We start from the raw sequence: 22,473 nt of genomic DNA on the forward strand, positions 1-22,473 counted from the left end.
ATTGCTCTCTGTGGGATTATATGTACAATCACGGCCTGGTACATTACAGGAAAAAAGAGGCTTTTAAAAAAGTGAGTCTGTTTAGATAGTTAATAAGAGGTTCAAGTGCTTCATCCTACCTTAGCTTCATAAAACATCTTGGGTTTAAGACATTTCAATACACAATTTTATTGTCTTTGTATTGTAGTAGTACCCAAAGGTACAAATTGAGATTCAGGCTCCACTATAATACCACTGTACACAAGTGCACATACAATACCTAACCTGAAGATCTTGAAGCTAAAGACCAAGCAGTAATTGCACAGATTTGAGACATTTAATAATTATAAGACTAACGATTTAGCTGTTCTTCCAAATCCTCTCATTAATCTTATTATGTAAGTCAAGGCAAAAAGGTGAACAGATTATGCACACCTATAGTTGATATAACATTTGTAATCAGCCTGGCAAGAACATAGTACAGTATTTGGCAAGAACCATTGACACTGTGAACCTGTTATGTTCCAAAACTTATTTCTCTTCAAGGAAGGTAAACCCCATGATAATTGATCACTTAAAAGAAAATAGGGAGCGTTTTCTCTTATCCTCCAACATTGCTTAGTAAGGATGCAGGTGCCCTAACTAGTAAGAATTTCTATTATTTCAGGGCATTTGTGAGATTGTCTTCATTTTTAAATAAACACTTGATCAAATTTCCACCTAGGGCAGAAAATGCATTGAATGAATAAACTGATTCAAAATTTGTGAATATTTCCTCAGTGTACACACACCAACAACAAAAACCCTTCAGCGTTTCAAATAAATACAGTTGTAGATTTTTCAAAGGTACAACAGACAATTAGGTGCCCCATTCGCACTGAAAGACTGTAAGAGTTCAATGCCTAACGGTATTTTTTGCCTTTACACAAACTAAATAATTGGGTCTACCACCATCACAGCTACAATACAGTGCCAACAGAACTATTCCACCAAGCTAATCATCCCAGATTGCATCATCCAGAGCAGTGGTCCCCAAACTTTCTTGCTCCTGCTATTCCCAGAAGACTGTGGCGAGCGCCGAAAAGTGGCAGCGGGAAGAAGTGTCGCCGCCGAAAACCGACAACGCTTCTCGGTGGCATTTCGGCGGCGGGGTGTCCCGCGGGCGCACAAAAATGCCCTGGTGGGTACCATGGCGCCCACGGGCACCCCACTGGGGACCCCTGATCCTGATCCAGAGACTAGACCCAAGCACTGAGTGCTCTGAAAAGCTCCTATCCTAATTTGCAGAAAATATCAACTGTATTTAGGAGGAACTCACTGAGGCTGTACACTTGAAGATGGACTGGATGGCATTAATCACCCCGCTGCCCTGGCAGAATTTGGCCCCATCACATACTAGTATCCATTATGAATAGTGGAATACCATTTGCAAAACAAATTCACGTACGGTGAAAGCCAGAGAAGAGAAATTATGTCCACTACTAACAGCTTCTTAAAATCTCCTTCAGAGAAATAACTTTTCCTTTCTTCCTGAACAATGCAATGGAGTGCCTGATCATCCAGATACAAACACGTGACACAGGTCACCCCTCCAACCTCACGCTTCTAGACAAAATCATTTAGAACCCAAACTCCAACATCATGGATTCTTCACAACTGATTTTCAGGCCAAGGCACAGTGCAGAGACATCCCCAGTGGCACTAAACAATATGGCAATGAATAGAGGCTCTCTCTCTCCATGCTCATACTACCTGACCTCTCTGAAACTTTCATTACAGCTAACCTGATACAGGCAGTCCTCGACTTTATGATGTTTGACTTACGACATTTCTGAATTGACACCCTGATTCGACTTACGACAATTGGTTTAGACTTTACGATACTTGGTCGTGCAATGGAGTGGATTGCAGTTCCAAGTTACGACATTTTGACTTATGACGCAATTTTCAGGAACCAGTTGTGTCGTAAGTCTGAGGACTGCCTGTACATGACATAGCTTGAGTAGACAATGCAGCACTACAATTTCAGGACCAAATGAGTGATAAGAAGAGCTACTCTTCCCACGACTAGCCCTCATCTGTGGATTCCCAGAGGGATGTATTCTATGTTCCCCTCCCTTCTCAATATCTACACAGGACCTATGTCAAAAATAAACTGATGACACCTTGCTGTGCATTTCCTTTTCCAGATGAAGCAAATCCCCATCGCAAAGGTGTCATATCCCTGATAGAGATTCTTGTATGAAGAGGAGTTGTCCTAGCAGACAAGGTAGCATTACCTTGTAGTAAATATCCTCTTTCACCTTGAAATGTCCTCTTTCACCTTCCAGTTTGCTAGGAAGCTTTGTCCCTCTCTCCTAGGCAAGGATATGGTCACAGTGAGCCATACATTTATCATCTCCAAACTGAATTACTGCAACTCATTGGATCTGGGTCTGAAGATGGCAGGAAGGTAGAGGCCCCAAATCATACATAATATGGTTATTCACGCCCCCATTGTGATAGGTTGCTGTGATCCAACCCAGTCCACTTCCATTGATAATCCTGATCTACAAAGGTCATCAATAGATCAAGACCAGCTACATTAGCTACCACATTTGCATTCATGACCCACTCAGACAACTCTCTTGCATGGGACAACACACTCAAAAACCCCATAAAGCATGAGAGAGTCTGGGGACATATCATTTTGACACATGGGGCAACAGCTGTTGAACGAGTTTCCAGAAGAAGTCAGACCGATTCAGAGTCTGATCACTTTCATGACATACTTCAAAACCTCCTCTATGACAATGCTTTTCCACAATCACCAGATTAAAGGTGGAAGAAGAGACCACAAACAAACAAACAAAATGCATGGATATCCTCCTCTGCCAGAGAGTGGAAAAGAGCTGAAGACTGACTGCTCCAGTAGCAAGCTCACCATTTTCTTGGGCAGCTCTTGACTACTACAGTAATGGGTGGTAACCATATAGAAAACCCTTAGGTACCCATGTAACTGCCCTGCAGTATTTCTCAATCCTACAATGAACAGTCAGCAATTTATATATTTTTATTGAGACTCACATTTTTGACATTGTGACCAACTACTTTTTAATATAGGATTCCTGGATTGGGTCTTTCTACCTTGGAAAAAAACCTGCAAATTAGAAATTATTTCTTCACACAAAACAGGAACTGGATAATACATGTAAAATAATTAACAAGGAAAGCAACCTGATTTAACAACTCTCAAAACATTACCATTCTGAGCATCTATTTGAATTGCTGCATAAAAAATTAGTTCATAAAGTCAATGTTTTAGGGAGAAAAGTACAAACAATCTAAAAACAATGCACTTAAAAAAAGAAAACACTGTGGCCAAAAAAAAGAGTACTCATTCGAAGTCCTCAGCCAGTCAAACTGAACGCTAAAGATCAAGGTCTCAAGCACATGCTTGACTTCACGTCATTGTTAGCCCACTAAATATCTTAATAGATATGCCACCAGAAAAGCATAGATGGGGCCCCTTCTCCAAGGAGTCACTTCGCAAACATCTATCCGTATTTTGCTTAGCACCTCTTTCTGATTCAGGAAGCACTCTTCCACTACCTTGTCTTTGCCTTTTGGAAAGCATCTGTACTGTTTGTAAATTAACAGAATCCCCATTTTACCCCCATTTCTCTTTAATACCCAGGGTTTACCCAAGGCAAAGAGGGCAAGTTTTTTTGAGGAGACCCATTTTTAAAATACTGGCTGCACATTGCTTAATTATCATATTATATATTATGGTTAAGGAAAGTACCAATTTCAGTTTTATACTCTCTCAGTTTAACAGAACATGTCTCTCAAACATGTCTTTTAGGAACAGCATTTTTAGTGCTTGATCTTATTACAAAGGTGATTTTTTTCCTGACAAGTTCCAGCTATTTGAACATAAAATTTCAAAAGCAAAATGAAGTTTTACCTCATACGTTCCATTTGGAAGTTACACTTGGACAGCTCAATAAATGTGGGTTTTTTTTAATAAATTGCTTTTAGGATAATATTTCTTTTAATAAATTGCTTCTAAGATCCAAAGCAAGTCTGAAGGAACTTCATTCAGTAATTCTATTCATTCAGCAGTTAAAAGAGAGTCTTATTCTCAATTACACTAAAGCGCCTTGACACCACACTGGAAGTGTAAAGGGGTTTTGAAGTGAATGTAGAAGTAATTTGCACAGCTATCCAGATGTGAGCCTCATTATCTCTTATGGTAACAGGCCTTACCATAAGAGTTTAAAGTTGGAAAAGTGATGTACCTGAAGTGGAATTTGGGGGGCATGGGGGTTTCATTTCTTTTTAAAAGCCTCACTGATGTACTTTACTTTACTCCTGAGGTATATACAGATTCCTGCATATATTGATAGTACAGCACTTTGTTCAAACTGAGTAATTTGCAAGGGTGGAAGAAGGACCTAAGGCTTTGTACTGTCCCTCAGGAAGAGTTCTTAACAACCCCTGGCATTTGGTGCCATCTGGGCCATACTAACAGAGAAAAAACTTGCTCTTCAGATGTTTCTTTATGGGCCAGAGTCGAGATAAGGATTCAGCAGCACAAGGCAGTGCCTCACAGCAGGGAACTGACTCTCAGCCTGCCATCCACCCAAAACATGGAGAGGAAGAGAAAAGAGGAGGAGTCTCAGTTAAGCAGAAAGAGAATGATTCTACTGCATGTAACAGCCACACAATGTGTACTCATTCTGGAAGAATCGAAAAAGCCAGAAAAAGAACAAATATAGGCCTGAATAATTTTCTGCAGGAGGGGAAAAAAAAAAGGCAAAAAGCAACATCCATAGGATGATCCTTTGGGGGAGGGTCCATGAGGATCCACTGACAGAGATCCTACCATACCATCCCACTGCAGGGGTGAAGCAAGTTTGTACCCACCACAGGAGAAACGGCTACATGTCTGATGTATTCCCAATAATCTATATGGAGCCATCCCAGCCCTCACTTGTCCAATTCCATGGTAATTTTTTCTAGAGACTATATTAATACAATCAAGAGTAGCTTATATCATTGCTCACACATAAAACCCCTCTCTGCTTAGATGCAGACTCCCAGATAAACTGTAATAAAAATTAAGAACACACCCTGCTTGGCACACCTGGAACATCAGATACCTGCACTTGTAGATCCAATTCCTGCAGTAAGCACAGATCGTGGTGTAATCTTTACTGCATATTTGAGAAACTGAGATTTCCCTGTGCCAGGATCTCCAACCAACAAAAGATGTGATTCACCTTTTGAAAAAATAAATACACAAAGCTTGAGGTTGCCTGGGTGGCATACTGACTACTACATTTATAAAGACAGACAAGATACAGAAGTTTTTAACGAAAATAATAATTGTAATTCTTCATATAAAATTTACCTCTTAACATATGATGCAATAAATAATTCAGGTGTAATACTGTCATATCTAACATTGCTCAGACAGTGATAAAACTGTATAATTCACAAGTCGTACCTAATCATATTGCAGCGTTCAAACTCAATTCTCATCATAAAAGAGTCTTTAAAATAATCACATATCCAGCCTTATAGGGTCAACCAGTTACTAGTTTTCATATTTTAATAGACTTGTTTTGCAGATGCCAGCTATGGTAAATTTTTCACTCCCACCTTGAGTAATGAAGGGAATCGGAACCACTGCTTAGTTATGATCCCAATATTTAACTACTTGAATTATTGTACAAATAAGCAATAAAGTCAGCCTTTTTTCTTATTAGATAATAATTGAAGTCAAATAATCATGAATTTTAGTAATTTCCAAATACAAAGCAATTACAAAAGTAAATATTTTGGTTATTAAGTACTTCATCAAAAACTTCTAAAATGATTTAATTATCTTATATAAACAATATAAACAAAGTGACTTCACTTTAAGGATATATATGACTTGATTTGGCTGCTGAAGCATTTTTTAAAAACATATATTCCATACTTGTATATACACACATTATTTTAGACTACATAGTCTATGACCTACATACCACCTGGCACATTTGTCATGTAATAACAACAGAAGGAGAATCAGCAGGCAGATAGCTTACAGTATCAGTTCTAAGAGAAACGTGCTGACAATCACAGATGGAAAAATCTGGCATTAGGAATCTTATTTTTTCCCTTCAATGCAGGATAGAGATTCACACGATGGAAATATTAATATTCCACTCTGATGCCAAATACCATTAGGGATGTGCTACTACCAAATCATTTAAAAATATCATTTATAAAACTACTTTTTATCTGAGCCTCTGTTTTACCTAAAATGATTGCTTTTAATACTTTATTCAATGGGGCATTGAAAACTGGTTTCTATCACTCAAGTTATTTTGGAAAAATGAAATTAAAAAATAAAACTAAAAATAGGAAACCCAAATGCTGTTTATACAACATTCTCACCCACAACGATTACGTTTCTGCAGCGTTATTTGTTCTAATATTCATTTTGAATGTTTGTATGTATGGTGGGAAGAAATGTACTATTAGAAACAAGAATACTAACCTCTCACTCGAGTTCCTGCAGCATCAGCCCTTTGGACACCCCCAGCAAGCACCATGGCTACAGCCAACTTCACCAGATATAATCCAAAAACCTGGGGACACAAGCTAGCCAAAATTTCATTCCTCCCTAGAAAAGAAGTGAAAAAAGGCATTCAGCACTGTTTTAAAGTCAAATCTGATATAAATTAACACACTCTCCTCAGGCAAACCCCCAAAGCAGCTGTTAGACCCAAACATCTTTCACTTTGAAGACTAAATGCCATCAGACCAGATCCTCAGTTGATGTAAATCAATATAAGGACTTTGCTATGCCAGTTTAAGGTGGAAGGCACTTGGATGCTGGGCACCAGTACAAAGTCCTAAAACTGAATACTTTAGTTCACAGATGAAACCACAGAAGACAAGTTCTTATAGCCCCTCAGTTTATCCTCTTGAATGCTCGTACATTGTGTGCATACAGGAACCAGAGAGCCAGATACACAGCTGGTGTAATTTGGCATAGCTCCACTGATTTTAAAAAAACGTTTAATGCCAAGATATACTGTACTGTACATGACGCAGAAAATTGGCTCATCTCTCTATTTTTATTTTACTGAATCTCCTTATCTCCTCACCCTTTTCTATGTAGTCTTTCCCTCACTGTCCATATATTCTCTCAAGCACTGAAATGTTCTAATCTGTTCAGCTGATTTTGCTGGCAGTGAACAGATGTAATAGAATTAATTCTGCCCTCTGAAGCACTGACATTAGCAGCACATCAGAGATCAAGATTCTGGGGCGATACACTACCCTTCACTGTTAGCACACAGAGCTGAGCAACCAACCTTAAAGAAAAGGAAGTGCTGTGAATCCCTAAAATGGATGTTTTATACTTGGAGGCAGGGCCGGCTCCAGGCACCAGTGTTCCAAGCAGGTGCTTGGGGCGGCAGTTAGAAAGGGGCGGCAGTGTTTCCGCCGCCGCGGCAATTTGGCGGCAGCTTCTCTGTTCCGCTGGCCGCGGCCGCAAATCGGCGGCAGCTTCTCCCTTTCACTGTCTGCAGCGGCAGTTTACTTCACTGCTTGGGGCGGCAAAAACTGTAGAGCCGGCCCTGCTTGGAAGTAAGTGTGTGAAGACACGGTGTGTTAGATTAATGGATTTACCATTACAAAGGTAGAAGGTAAAGATACTAAGGATAGGGTGGGGCCCACTTTGGGTAAGATGTGATGTGCTATACCTATGGCCTGTGCAGCACGGTTAAGATGCAGGGCATAATTCACCACTGCATTACTCTAGTTTTATGCCAGCATGACCCCAATGAAAACAACGGGAGTGACCACAGTGTAAATCCAGAATAACACAATGGCAAACCAGGCTCTCTGTGTAAACGAAGCACATATAAAACTTCTGGTAGCTGGTTAGAGTTTATACAACACAGATCATCAGTTAACCATAGCTGCTCAAATTTAAAACAAAAACAACCCACCAAAACCCACTCCACAATACGAGGGAGAAAAAATAACATTTTATGAAAGTGTTTGCATTCCTGTGAGGTAATGTGTATGAGGCCATGAAGAAGACAGCACATAATTGCCTAATGTATTTGCAACCTGGTGTGCTTATTTATCTGACTATGAAGTCTTCCCTCAAAGACTAGTTATATCTTGCTTCTCTTATGAAGATGCCAGCAGGACAGACCTTGTATGAAGAACTGTAGTTTAAGAATTAAAGGTGTTTTTAATATGTAAAACTGTTATAGAAACAGATTGGTTTTAATATTACTCAGGTGTGTGACTTGTTATAAATACATAAATAAATCCCAATTCAATTCACAGAAGTATGGGGTACAGAGACACAGAACCATATTTTTAAGCTATTAACATAGTCAACACAGCAATGCTGACTAAACCAGATCTGATCCAAACGATTGCTTCACAGTGCTGCGACTGACCTATTGTGTTTTTTTTCTTGTTGCACATAACAGCATTGTGTTTTTTCTAATACTCTTACCATTTCTGACTCAGGCTCACTCCCTGTTAAGTGCTACATAAAACACTGCAGCAACTACAATGGTATAAGGCTCAAAAGAAAAATCACAGAAATGCAGTTTTGGTGCGGATTAAGTGTGTCCTATTTTTAAATTTGTTTCAAGTAAGAATTTTATATTCCTTTGTTGGAAATTTTGGGTAGCAAGAAATTATTCCTTAAACTGCCATGACAAGACAAACAAGCACACAAACACATGCTCTACACAGTTTTAAAACAAAGTTCTTGGAAGTTTGTCTTGTTTGCCTGAGACAAGCTCTGACAGACTGAGACATGGTCTGAGCAGCAGGAGAGCTGAGTGCACAACACACCTGAAGTGAATGGGATCTGAAGGTGCACTACAACTAGGCCAACAGCTTCCAAGGAGGAGTGTGGGATAAGGGAATGAAATAAAAACGTTGTCAATAATATAATTTTCAGTGTTGTCTCCAGCAAAAATCCAAGCACAGTTCCTGTTTTCACTTTCATCTACAAACCTGCTAAGGGATCACGCTTATGTTTTTCCCAGAAGTCTTCAAATTCCTTCTGAACCTCCTCATCAACTATAACCCCTGTCAGTTGTTCATTGTTCACTTGAATGTAATTGGCTTTCAAAACAATCTCTACGTCACAGCGCACATCCTGGTGGAAGGGTTTCCATCTCTGCATTACCACGCCATACACCGTGATGTCATCACCTGCGAGTAAGGACAAAATTAGCCACAATAACATCCTGCTCAGTATATGCAGATACACAAATTAACAGCTAAATTAAACATAATAGGACAGTTAATTTTAAATTAAACATAACAGGACAGTTAGTTTAATTTTCCTGATATCTGCTGGGAGAGCAATACAGCGGTGCATAGACAATCCAGGAAGTTTTTGGAAAGCGTAGGGGACAATTTCCTGGTGCAAGTGCTAGAGGAGCCAACTAGGGGGGGAGCTTTTCTTGACCTGCTGCTCACAAACCGGGAAGAATTAGTGGGGGAAGCAAAAGTGGATAGGAATCTGGGAGGCAGTGACCATGAGTTGGTTGAGTTCAGGATCCTGACACAGGAAAGAAAGGTAAGCATCAGGATACAGACCCTGGACTTTAGGAAAGCAGACTTCGACTCCCTCAGGGAACGGATGGATAGGATCCCCTGGGGGACTAACATGAAGGGGAAAGGAGTCCAGGAGAGCTGGCTGTATTTCAAGGAATCCCTGTTGAGGTTACAGGGACAAACCATCCCGATGAGTCGAAAGAGCAGTAAATATGGCAGGCAACCAGCTTGGCTTAACGGTGAAATCCTAGCGGATCTTAAACATAAAAAAGAAGCTTACAAGAAGTGGAAGGTTGGACATATGACCAGGGAAGAGTATAAAAGTATTGCTCGGGCATGTAGGAATGAAACCAGGAGGGCCAAATCGCACCTGGAGCTGCAGCTAGCAAGAGATGTCAAGAGTAACAAGAAGGGTTTCTTCAGGTATGTTGGCAACAAGAAGAAAGCAAAGGAAAGTGTGGGCCCCTTACTGAATGAGGGAGGCAACCTAGTGACAGAGGATGTGGAAAAAGCTAATGTACTCAATGCTTTTTTTGCCTCTGTCTTCATGAACAAGGACAGCTCCCAGACTGCTGCACTGGGCATCACAACATGGGGAGTAGACGGCCAGCCCTCTGTGGAGAAAGAGGTGGTTAGGGACTATTTAGAAATGCTGGACGTGCACAAGTCCATGGGGCCGGATGAGTTGCATCCGAGAGTGCTAAAGGAATTGGCGGCTGTGATTGCAGAGCCATTGGCCATTATCTTTGAAAACTCGTGGCGAACGGGGGAAGTCCCAGATGACTGGAAAAAGGCTAATGTAGTGCCAATCTTTAAAAAAGGGAAGAATGAGGATCCTGGGAACTACAGGCCAGTCAGCCTCTCCCCAGTCCCCGGAAAAATCATGGAGCAGGTCCTCAAAGAATCAATCCTGAAGCACTTGCATGAGAGGAAAGTGATCAGGAACAGCCAGCATGGATTCACCAAGGGAAGGTCATGCCTGACTAATCTAATCGCCTTCTATGATGAGATTACTGGTTCTGTGGATGAAGGGAAAGCAGTGGATGTATTGTTTCTTGACTTGAGCAAAGCTTTTGACACGGTCTCCCACAGTATTCTTGTCAGCAAGTTAAGGAAGTATGGGCTGGATGAATGCACTATAAGGTGGGTAGAAAGTTGGCTAGATTGTCGGGCTCAACGGGTAGTGATCAATGGCTCCATGTCTAGTTGGCAGCCGGTATCAAGTGGAGTGCCCCAGGGGTTGGACCTGGGGCCGGTTTTGTTCAATATCTTCATAAATGATCTGGAGTATGGTGTGAATTGCACTCTCAGCAAATTTGCGGATGATACTAAACTGGGAGGAGTGGTAGATATGCTGGAGGGGAGGGATAGGATACAGAGGGACCTAGACAAATTGGAGGATTGGGCCAAAAGAAATCTGATGAGGTTCAATAAGGATAAGTGCAGGGTCCTGCACTTAGGACGGAAGAACCCAATGCACAGCTACACACTAGGGACCGAATGGCTCGGCAGCAGTTCTGCGGAAAAGGACCTAGGGGTGACAGTGGACGAGAAGCTGGATATGAGTCAGCAGTGTGCCCTTGTTGCCAAGAAGGCCAATGGCATTTTGGGATGTATAAGTAGGGGCATAGCGAGCAGATCGAGGGACATGATCGTTCCCCTCTATTCGAGACTGGTGAGGCCTCATCTGGAGTATTGTGTCCTGTTTTGGGTTCCACACTACAAGAAGGATGTGGAAAAATTGGAGAGAGTCCAGCGAAGGGCAACAAAAATGATTAGGGGTCTGGAACACATGACTTATGAGGAGAGGCTGAGGGAACTGAGATTGTTTAGTCTGTAGAAGAAAAGAATGAGGAGGGATTTGATAGCTGCTTTCAACTACCTGAGAGGTGGTTCCAGAGAGGATGGTTCTAGACTATTCTCAGTGGTGGAAGAGGACAGGACAAGGAGTAATGGTTTCAAGTTGCAGTGAGGGAGGTTTAGGCTGGATATTAGGAAAAACTTTTTCACTAGGAGGGTGGTGAAACACTGGAATGCGTTACCTAGGGAGGTGGTGGAATCTCCTTCCTTAGAAGTTTTTAAGGTCAGGCTTGACAAAGCCCTGGCTGGGATGATTTAATTGGGGATTGGTCCTGCTTTGAGCAGGGGGTTGGACTAGATGACCTCCTGAGGTCCCTTCCAACCCTGATATTCTATGATTCTATGAGTTTAGGCCTTTGTAGAGCAGATATTGCTAGAAAAAAGAATTTACTCTAATTATTGCATCTCTAAAATAGGCGACATCATGTAGCCTTTTTTATGTTTATGAATAAAAACTGGGACTAATATTTTGTAATCATTTTTTAAAAAATTGTGAATCTAAAACAAACAAAAGAAATGAATATAACCTGTCTTAAGGGTTATAAAGAAAAACTATCAGGTCCAAAAACTTACTTTAAAAATTCCTTACCTATTTAATAAGCAACAGTGACATCTAAAAAGTATATTATTTACTTCTACTATTAATGCTCTTTATTTACTTGTTTCATCTCTTTTGCTTCAGTCAATAAAAATAAGACTACTTAGTCTAAGGTTTGTTTATAGTCCATTTCACTTTCAGGTTTCATGCATTCATAAAAACGCTGCAATATTTCATAGAAACTTTTCACTGGGTCTTATTAAATCTAAAACTCGACCAAATTTCATCTGATAGTTTTACTAAATAATTCCATCTCTGTTTTTTTGTATTCTTGTCATGCCTTTTGATTTGCGGATATAATTAGTCAAAAACCTCTATTGTTGTAAATACTAAAACTTCTACTTGCTCTTTTGTTTTCGTACAGACATCTAAATCACAAGTGGAACTCTGTGCATTATGCTATTTGTTTCATTCAGAAGTTGCCATAGCTCTATACAACCACTTTGCTGTTTCCGCAGGTTGAATGTATTGGACACAGCAGGGGCTCCTTGCATCCCTCCATTCCCCCACACAAGCTCCAGGTGTGCACCCTCCCCCATCCCTCTCTATTTCAGGGACTTCCTCCAACCTCCTACTCCAGTGGTTTCCAGACTTGTTCCACTGCTTGTGCAGGGAAAGCCCCTGGTGGGCCAGGCTGGTTTGTTTACCTGCTGCGTCCGCAGGTTTGGCCGATCTCGGCTCCCAGTGGCCGCGGTTCACTGCTCCAGGCCAATGGGAACTGCTGGAAGCGGCGGTCAGCACGTCCCTCAGCCCGTGCCACTTCCCGCAGCCCTCATTGGCCTGGAGCAGCAAACTGCGGCCAGTGGGAGCCGCGATCAGCCAAACCTACAGACGCGGCAGGTAAACAAACCGGCCTGGCCCGCCAGGGGCTTTCCTTGCACAAGAGGTGGAACAAGTTTGGGAACCACTGCCCTACTCCGTGCCAGCAGCAATGTGTGTGCATTCCTCCCTCCCATAACATTGTCCTCCATTCTCTCCCCCATGCCACATTGTGTGCCTCCCCCATTTTTACCTCCCCTCCATACCAAGGTCCTCCATTCTTCCACCCGCTATAGTTTCTGTGTGCCTCCCATTTCCTATCCACCACATGCCAAGGGACTCGTGTGTTCCCCATGTCCCTCTCCCAGCATACCATTGTCCCCTATTCCCTATATCCCAAGGAGTCTGTGTTTTGTCCTCATTCCAGGGTCCCCCATCCCCCACACCAGGGGCTCTGTGCACCCTCCTTTCCCCCATTTCATTCTTATTTGCTGATATATTGGATCAGTCTCAGTCAATTACATAGAAGCTGCTATATTGGATTAGTCCATCTAGCTTTTGGTTCCTTTCTACAACAGTGGCCAGTGCCACTTTGGTAAACCTTGACCTCTGTATCATTTTGAGAGTGGGTGATCAGTAGTGAACACAGTATTGCTGGGGAAGGGGTACTATCCATTTATATAATGGACTTATAACATTCTGAATATTATTTTCTATCCCATTCTTTGTACATCCTAATGGTCTGTTTGCTTTTTTGACGGTCACTGCACACTAAGCTGACATTTTTACCTGCAACCTTTCTTTGACGGGAAGCTATGATACATGGTTTCCCAAACCACCAAAGGGACACTAAACTGTTAGTACTGTCACCAGTTTAGTAAAGGAGATTCAGTATCCTGACATTTACAGGTCTCAAAATAACTTCTGGAGCCCATGAAATATTGCATAGCAATGTTTTTCTGTCAAAATGTTATGATGTCACACAAGGGGATGGTCTTTTCTGCAACAGAATTAATTTGCCATGTTAACACACTGACTTAACACAACAACAAAGTGATACATGAGCGTTTCCCACCAGACAAGCCCTAAAAACTGACACCTTTATTGGAGATGCCTTCTTTCAAATGAAATACAAACTTGAAAACACCCGAGGCACAAATGTGTGTAATTGAAACTACATATAACTTTACATGGGAACACTCTATTGTCCTCACCTGACTTGCAACTGTCCACTAAGTCATCTTCCAGGACAACCACCATAGAACGAGGGATGCTTCCGACAGATAGCCTTTGAATCTAGTAGACAGTAAGAAAAAGTGTATGCATTTATTACAGGCAGGTGCCATCAAACCACCACATGCTATTGCTTTGGTTTACAAACTGGCCAAACCATGCCAGCCTGGTTTCCAACAGAACCATTATTCTGCACACCAAAGACCTTATTTTTCATTCCCTGCAAAGGAGCATCTCCTTAGTTTCTCTCACAGAACTCATACAATGAGCATGCAGCTGCTCTCATTAAGTTAGGGGAATCTTGCCACTGACATCAATGGAAACAGAACTGGACCTTAAATTATCTCTAGGGGCCGTATTCTGGGAGGTGCTGAACAACTTCAACGTCTTGCTGGATAAAGCTTTACAAAAATAAGAACAGGAGTACCTGTGGCACCTTAGAGACTAACAAATTTATTTGAGCATAAGCTTTCATGGGCTACAGCCCACTTCATCAGATGCATAGAATGGAACATGTAGTGAGAAGATATATATATAGGTGGCAGTTTTGCAACAGAAAAGCTTCAAAAACAGACTCCAACAAGAAACTGCTGAACCGGAATTAATTTGCAAACTAGATACCATTAATTTGGGCTTGAATAGAGACTGGGGTGGCTGGTCATTACACAACTTGAATCTATTTCCCCATGTTAAGTATCCTCACACCTTCTTGTTAACTGTCTGAAATGGGCCATCTTGATTATCACTACAAAAGTTTTTTTTCTCCTGCTGGTAATAGCTCATCTTAATTAATTAGCCTCTTAGAGTTGGTGTGGCAAATTTCACCTTTTCATGTTCTCTGTACGTATATATATCTTCTTATTATATGTTCCATTCTTTGCATCTGATGAAGTGGGCTGTAGCACATGAAAGCTTATGCTCTAATAAATTTGTTAGTCTCTAAGGTGCCACAAGTACTCCTGTACTTTTTGCGGATATAGACTAACACGGCTGTTACTCTGAAACCTACAAAAATAAGGTAATTGTAAAAAAATGAACTTTTTTTTACATTAATTGAGAATTAGTTTAGGATGATTTCAATAAACCAAGTTTACTGTAGGCACTGATGCCTGCTTAAAAATTAAACAGTTCCTCTTAACTGTATATATTGGAAGATGCCACTTCACTAAAGGTATTTAATCAAGATTTGACAGGGACGGAAAGAAGTTTACACTTAAATCCCAAAGACTAAACCAACAGCAGGTGAAAAGCAAATCAAACACAACCAGGAGAATACATATTGACAAGTACATCAGTAATTGTTGTATTTTTTTCCTCCAAGGCAAAATCTACGCAATCTTGTCACAGGCGATTTCCATATAAAACACTTCTTTTCTAGTTACTCACAAAGCCCTGCTGTAATTGTTAAATTGTACTCTGCGGACAGAATAGTAATCTGAAGTACCTACTTCTTTTGTAGCAAATGCTCATCCATATTACAATTTTAGGTTAATTCATTCTCCAGGGCCTAGAAATTGTTTCTGCATTTTTGTCTATTACTTTATTTCTACAGGCAACTTGCATCTCTGTGGGTACTGGTGGCAGAAACATTTGTTACTGGCAGCACTAAACAGGACAGATCATATATACAGAGTCAATTTAATCCCGATGTAACTCCATTAATATCAATAGGTTCATACTACTGATGAAACTGTCTCACAATGCAGATATCTGCGACACAGTAAAAGAAAAAATTAAAGTTCTAATAAAAACTAAAAATCTGGAATAAGCATAAAGAGAATATGCAACATAGGGAACATGCTATCAGACATATTTTAACTTCTGCAGTCATTGGTTATCCTTAATTTGTTAAAATATTTTTCATTTCTCACTCTACACAGTTCTATTTTTGTATATACGATGTATACGTACACACATCTCAGAGCTCTCTTAAACTGGACATCAAATCATCCCAATTAAGAGAAGAGGCCACTTAAAAGACGTCTGAATAAGTTACTGTACTCAACAAAAATACAATAATAGAAATATTAACTAAAATTTCTCTTTTTTTCAAATTTTGTAGAACTTAGAATTTTTCACCTATTTTTCACTTGGTTAAGCATCTCTTAACCACTTGGCACTGACCAAGTATGTCCCCATTATACTGAGTTTTTGTTATAACTTCCCCAGTTATGCAACAATCATAGGCACTCCCTCTGGGCTGACTATCATACAAATGACTGCATGTTGCCTTGGGCAGCAAAATGTTCAGTGACCATTTTTGTAACTGGCTGCAGACTGGCAGTGGTAAAGATCTGCAGATTTGCTCTTGCAGCAGCAGCACCCATAGAGATGGCGTTTGCCATAACTGGGCTAAATTGGTTCCATGGGAGCCATCTCAAGTATCATGACCACATATAAAACAAATGTACAGTTGGTTTAGAGTTTATCTACACAGGAAGATTAATCCAGTATAGGATAGTGTAGGAATTTAAAGTAGATTAACTATTTCTGATTAACTCCATGTGAATTAAGCTAATTTGGAATAAGGCACTCTCATTCAGAATAAGAGGGTACGCATACTGAGTTAATCAAGAAGAGTTAATCGGGTTTAACAATTCTGAAATAACTCCTTGTGTAGCAAAGCCCTTAGATAGACAACATATATTTTGTATTGTATTATGCAGCAACATATTGTGGAAGGCGAAAGGCATAATGGGGCACTACAGAAGTCATGGTTATCCACTGCAGCTAAAGATGCCTCCAGCTGTAACAGTCTTTGTGCCACTGAGCCAAGCTTCAGCAGTCAAGAGAATGGGACTGTCCCAGTGCAACGACTCTCCCATTTTAATCAACTTCACACACATGTCATTCATGCACATCTCTCTTCAAAAGTCCTGTGGTGATGGGGGAGTGGCAAAGCGACAGGTGAAGATGATTACTGGTAGTCGTAGCCACAAGCCTGCATGCAGGTGGCTTGGGACATTGGTCGCCCATCCCTGACCCAAGGGCAGCAGGGGAGCTCGGCAACACCCCTGGTGACAGAGCAGTCCTTTTCAGGATTGCACTGCTCTCCCTTTCTAAGTGAAGTGACTAGAAATGGTGCCTCAAACACTGCCTGCCCAAATTAAATCTGGCCATTTTACCGTGGCTGGTGGATCATCCCCAATGCAGTCGAAAGCCAAAGATAACCAAAAAAGCACTACAGATAGTCCTGATGTTCCAAGCAGCAATAATAGACAAAGACGATACCTCTCAATTTGAAAGAACAGTTCTCCTTTCCAAAGAGATAGCCCAGTATGACATTGACATTGCAGCACACAGTGAAACTAGATTGGCAGGCGAGGGCATTATCACAGAACCGGCTGGGAGTTACATCTTCTTTTGGAAGGGAAAATAACCAGACAAAGACAGAATCCATGGAGTGGGAATTGCCATTAAGACCAAACTATTGCAATGTCTCAAAGACCTTCAAATAGGCATTAACCAAAGACTCATGAAACTCCAGTTACCACTAAATAAGTCATGATTTGCTACCATCATCAGTGCATATGCAACCACCTTAACACGCTCTGATGATGCTAAGGAACGGTTCTATTCTGATCTCGACTCTCTCATCAATACCACAAAGTAACAAACTAATCATCCCAGGAGATTTTAATGCAAGAGTAGCTAAAGATAACAACAACTATCAAGGTGTCATTGGGAAAAACGGCACTGGAAAAATTAACGAAAATGGTCTCCTACTCCTAAGCAAGCGTACAGAGCATAGCCTGACAATTACAAATACCATATTCAGACAGGAAGACAAATATAAAACTACATGGATCCATCCCAGATCCAAACAATGGCATCTAATAGATTCCATCATTGTCCGACAATGTGACATAAGGGGTGTTAGGATATTGTTAAACTAAATTATACATCCTATCAAGACAAACTACAAAGTGCACTAGAAACCAACCTTGGTGATAACCTTGTCTCATAGGAGGAATTTAGAGAGACAACAGAAAGCCTGCAACTGACGTCCCTGGATGGAAGAAAAGGGCTCACCAGGACTGGCTTGATTAAAATGATGAGGAAATCACAGTACTCTTGAAAGAAAAAAACGAGGCTTTCCAAATCTGGCAAAATGATATTCAGTCCTCCTCAAAGAGAGAGAGAGATCTAAACACCTGCAAAACAAGGCACAAAGACAACTACGCTTGATACAAGATAAATGTTGGGAGAAGGTAGCAGAAGACACTCAAATATATGCAGAAACAAATGAAACAAAGAAGTTCTTTGATTCCTTGAAGCTAGTTTATGGACGTTCAAAGGTGGGCACAAGTTGTCTCATGATGGCTGATGGCAGGACAGTCATCAAAGACAAACCTGGCATGGAACAGAGATGGGCTGAACATTTCAGCCAGTTACTGAACACACCATCCTCAGCTGAAACAAATGCTATTAATCTAATACTTCAAAAGCCTATTCAGCACCACCTTGATTTACCACCCTCACTTGAAAAAATAGAAAAGACAATCAGTTTGATGAGCTCAAGAAAGTCCTCGGGGCAGAGATGGAATACCAGCAGAAATATATAAATCTGCGGGTCCAAAACTGGTAACAACGCTCCAGAAGATCCTTACCGATATCTGGGACAGTGAAGAAATGCCACAAGACTTCAAAGATGCCACAATTATTCCTTTATTTAAAAATAAAGGCAGCAAAGTGGTCTGTGATAACTACCGTGGGATAACTCCCCTATCTGTCGCTGGAAAAATCTTTGCTCATGTCCTCCTGAACCGACTGATTTCATCTGTCTCAGAAGTCAATCTACCTGAGACTCAGTGCAGATTCAAACCTGGTCGTAGCACCATAGATGTGATTTTCAGTATTAGGCAAATACAAGAAAAATGTATCGAACAAAACATGAATCTCGTCAGTGCTTTCATTGATCTGAAAAAAGCATTTGTTACAGTCAATAGAGAAGGATTATGGATGATCCTCAGCAAACTTGGTTGCCCACCAAACTGGTAAAGATCACTCATTTATTTCATGAGGCGATACAAGGTCAGGTACTTTTTAAGGGAGATCTTACTGACTCCTTTCCCATTTCATATGGAGTCAAACAAGGTCCTTGCCCCTGTACTGTTCAACCTCTTCTTCCCTCGAGTTCTCAACCATGCTACAGATGGGCTCAACAGAGGCATATACATCAGATACAGACACAATGGTTCAGTCTTCAATCTTACAAGGCTTAAAGCAAAACCAGAACTACTAATAAGAGAAGCACTCTTTGCAGATGATTGTGCCCTTCTAGCGCACACAGAGGGAGATCTCCAATGTATCGTAGATTGCTTTGCTGAAGCATCAAAATTGTTTGGCCTCACAATCAGCCTGAAGAAAACTGGTGTTGCACCAATCATCTTCACCGCTCTGTGCCATATCCCCTAGCATATCCATTAGTGGAATCCAACTAAAGCAAGTTGGCAGTTTTACCTATCTCGGCAGCAACATCTCCAGTGATTGATCTCTTGACAAAGATCACGAACAGGATACAGAAAACTTCTCAGTCCTTAGGAAAGTTACGAAACAAAGTCCTGAAATCCCACAACATAACGCTCTCAACAAAAATAAAACTTTATATTTCTTTTGTGCTCACATCTCTCCTCTACGGCTGTGAGACCTGGACACCATACAAATGGCATATCAAACCGCTGGAGGCTTTCCATATGCGATCTCTGCGCACCATTATGGGGATCCGTTGGCAGGACAAAATTACCAACCTGGAGGTTCTCCAAGAGTCAAATGCCGTAAGCATCGAGGCCATGCTGATAAAAGCCCAACTACGCTGGGTTAGACACATCATTAGGATGCCTGAATATCGACTCCCCGAAAAAGTTTGCTACGGAGAATCAGTACAAGGACACTGGAATCAAGGCTGCCCCAGAAAGCGCTACAAGGACAGCACCAAGAACAGCACACGCTCTGGTGCAATAAAACCAGATTATCTGGAGAAGGCTGCATTAAATAGATCAGCCTGGCAACACACAGCAATCAGAGCTTTTCAAGTCTTTGAAGAGGACAGAAATAACTGATTGTTAGCTGCAAGGGAAAAGCGCCATATTACTGCTATAGCTACCCAGACACTCACCAATGACTTTGTCTGCCCGATCTGCTCACGAGCTTGCACGTCACGCTTTGGACTTCAGAGTCACTCCAGAATCCACAACGAGAGAGCATGAAAACATCACCGTCGAACCGATGGACTACACACACTTAGTACTTAATTTATGAACACCCTAATTTAATCCATGCATTGGCTGTAAGTATTTCTTATGATGCATAAAAATGACTTCAAATAACAGTCATATAGCAAATGGAATAAACTTGCATGGGTGTTTTCTGTGGATATTCATTTTTCTAGCTCTTTAGCTTGAACTTTTGGAATTACAGGATAAAGGTGTCTGGTAGCTTTCCTCTCACCCGGGCAATTGTTCTAAATAACAGTAAAGGGTTTATACAGCTTTTCCACTTACAGTAGAATGTTAACAAATCTTTTACTAGTTACAAGGGAACAATTCATCACCGGCATAAGCAGGTCTAGCTCTATTAGGGTTGCACTTGCTTACACTAGCAACAAAGTCCATAGTACTTTTACTAGCATAATTTATTTTTCCACATGATTCATTTATTTTATTCCTCCTCTTCCCTCTATTTTTTTGTTTACCTGTTCCTGAATTTTGATTTCTTGATAGTCTCTGCAGCTGGTGGGAACAGAGGACGTTCCTGAGAGACAAGTGAATTTAGATGAATTGCAACCTTCTCCATTAGGGCAAGTTGATGGACGGAAGAAAGCATAGTACTGCTCAAAATCTGCTTTGACCACAAAAACGTGCTTGCACTTGTTACACATGTAATCCCGTTCAAACTCCAGGACTTTCACTAGACTGGTACGAATAACAGTTCCAGTAATGGACAAAAAGTGACCCACATCTCTGGTTTTAGGGATACGTTCTCTGGTTAGCTCAGGGCAAACAGGCAAACCTGTTAAATAAAAATACAGACATTATTAAGACCACAAGTCTAAGTTTATAAACATGAAATGTATCTCCACTAGCAGTGTATGGTACAAAGATGTTTTCTCAACTGGAAAAGGAGAGAAAGACAGATATGAATAGCATCCATGGACATTTCATTAATCTGACATACTAGTCACAAATATCAAAACACAGAAGAGAATTAACACGGAGAGAAAATATAACAGCATTACAATCCAATTCTGACCAAAAGCTAAGCAGTAATTTATTGTGACTGATTTGAGGGTTTTTTCTTTCTCCTTTTCATGGATTTTTCTCAAATGAATCTATTAACTGAAATTATTTGATGACTTTTTAGTGAGTTTCATTTACTCTATGACTTTCATTTATCACCTTCTATGACTTCCTATTTGAAATATCAAATTTGCTGCTTATCCGTGATCAGCCATATAAATCATATGGTATTGTTTTCCTGGTTAAACCAGCATAACTCATAATCTGGTGTGAATCCTCAAGATAAGCAAATTTAAAATTTACATCCTGAGCATCTGACCTTAAAATTCTCTTTCCTCTAGGATCAATACTAGTAAAACTCACTTTCAGGAAAGCTGACAGAAAACAAATACAAAGGAGTTATGAACACACCTGAAGCATGTTCACTTATAAATTCAAATGAATAGTCATAGTACATTTTTTGCAGTATTTGCCCTGCTCTAGTTCTACCCTAAGAGCCAGCGCTGAGCCCTCCATTCAATTGGCCATAAGGCATTCAGAACCATGCAGGACAAAATCCTTAGCTAGGAAGATTAATGTACCTCAACAGCCTACAACTCCTTTACAAAAATAAATGCACTTTATAATACTTGATATGTGATAACACTAATAGCTGCCTCCCAGGAAGTTACTATTTTCTTTAATATTACACAGTAAAGTGAGTAATTACTGTGTAACTGTGACAGACTTTCCCCTCCCCGCTTCTTTGGAACACTGGAGAGCAATGTATTTCCTTATAATTTTGTCTTTGGCATAATTTTTTCCAGTAACGGGCATGAATTCTAAGACCTTCATAAAGCATAGCACATCTGTCACCAGGGAGAAAGCTGTAGCACTTCAGCTGGCTACTGTACATCTTTGTGGCATGACTGTCTGAGTGAGCATCAGCGGGGCAGAGAGAGACTAGATTTGGAAGGAAATTAATGTATTTTGAGCAATACAGAGACTTTCATTTTACTTTGTTTCCCAAACTCTTTGCCTGAGGTATACATGTGTCCTTGAGTAGGTTTTAGTACGTTAGTAATAGCATTATAGGTTCAACTTTACATATATGCTTTGCTACTGAGCACATACTGGTGTTTAGGCTAATGGTAATTAAGCAAAAACTCCCTCATCCATGAACAGATTTGCAGTGAAAGGAAATCTTATGCATTCATATTTGCAAAATGCAAAACTTCAGATAGACAA

At 40.6% G+C, this 22,473-nt stretch overlaps 1 protein-coding gene across 8 annotated transcripts in view; it reads right to left on the reverse strand.

Annotated features, from left to right (window-relative positions):
• MCM9 (minichromosome maintenance 9 homologous recombination repair factor) overlaps positions 1-22,473 on the reverse strand; it is a 73,983-nt gene that overhangs the window by 41,375 nt on the left and 10,135 nt on the right. For 4 of the 8 annotated variants that reach the window (XR_012158035.1, XM_073337161.1, XM_073337160.1 and 1 more), the window contains exons 3-7: positions 20,703-21,019; positions 13,990-14,071; positions 9,010-9,210; positions 6,512-6,637; positions 5,124-5,243 (exon numbers count right to left, since the gene is read on the reverse strand). Coding sequence is in view for 7 of the 8 variants with exons in the window: in XM_073337161.1 (XP_073193262.1) it covers positions 5,124-5,243; positions 6,512-6,637; positions 9,010-9,210; positions 13,990-14,071; positions 20,703-21,019 (846 nt within the window). In the remaining variant the exon portion in view is untranslated. Of the gene's footprint in view, positions 1-2,911; positions 3,119-3,178; positions 4,593-5,093; positions 5,244-6,511; positions 6,638-9,009; positions 9,211-13,989; positions 14,072-20,702; positions 21,020-22,473 lie in introns of those variants that run through there. The other 4 variants (XM_073337165.1, XM_073337164.1, XM_073337163.1 and 1 more) reach the window with 3 other exon arrangements.

Source organism: Lepidochelys kempii, chromosome 3, assembly GCF_965140265.1.
Source record: "Lepidochelys kempii isolate rLepKem1 chromosome 3, rLepKem1.hap2, whole genome shotgun sequence".
Classification (NCBI taxonomy): Eukaryota; Metazoa; Chordata; order Testudines; family Cheloniidae; genus Lepidochelys; species Lepidochelys kempii.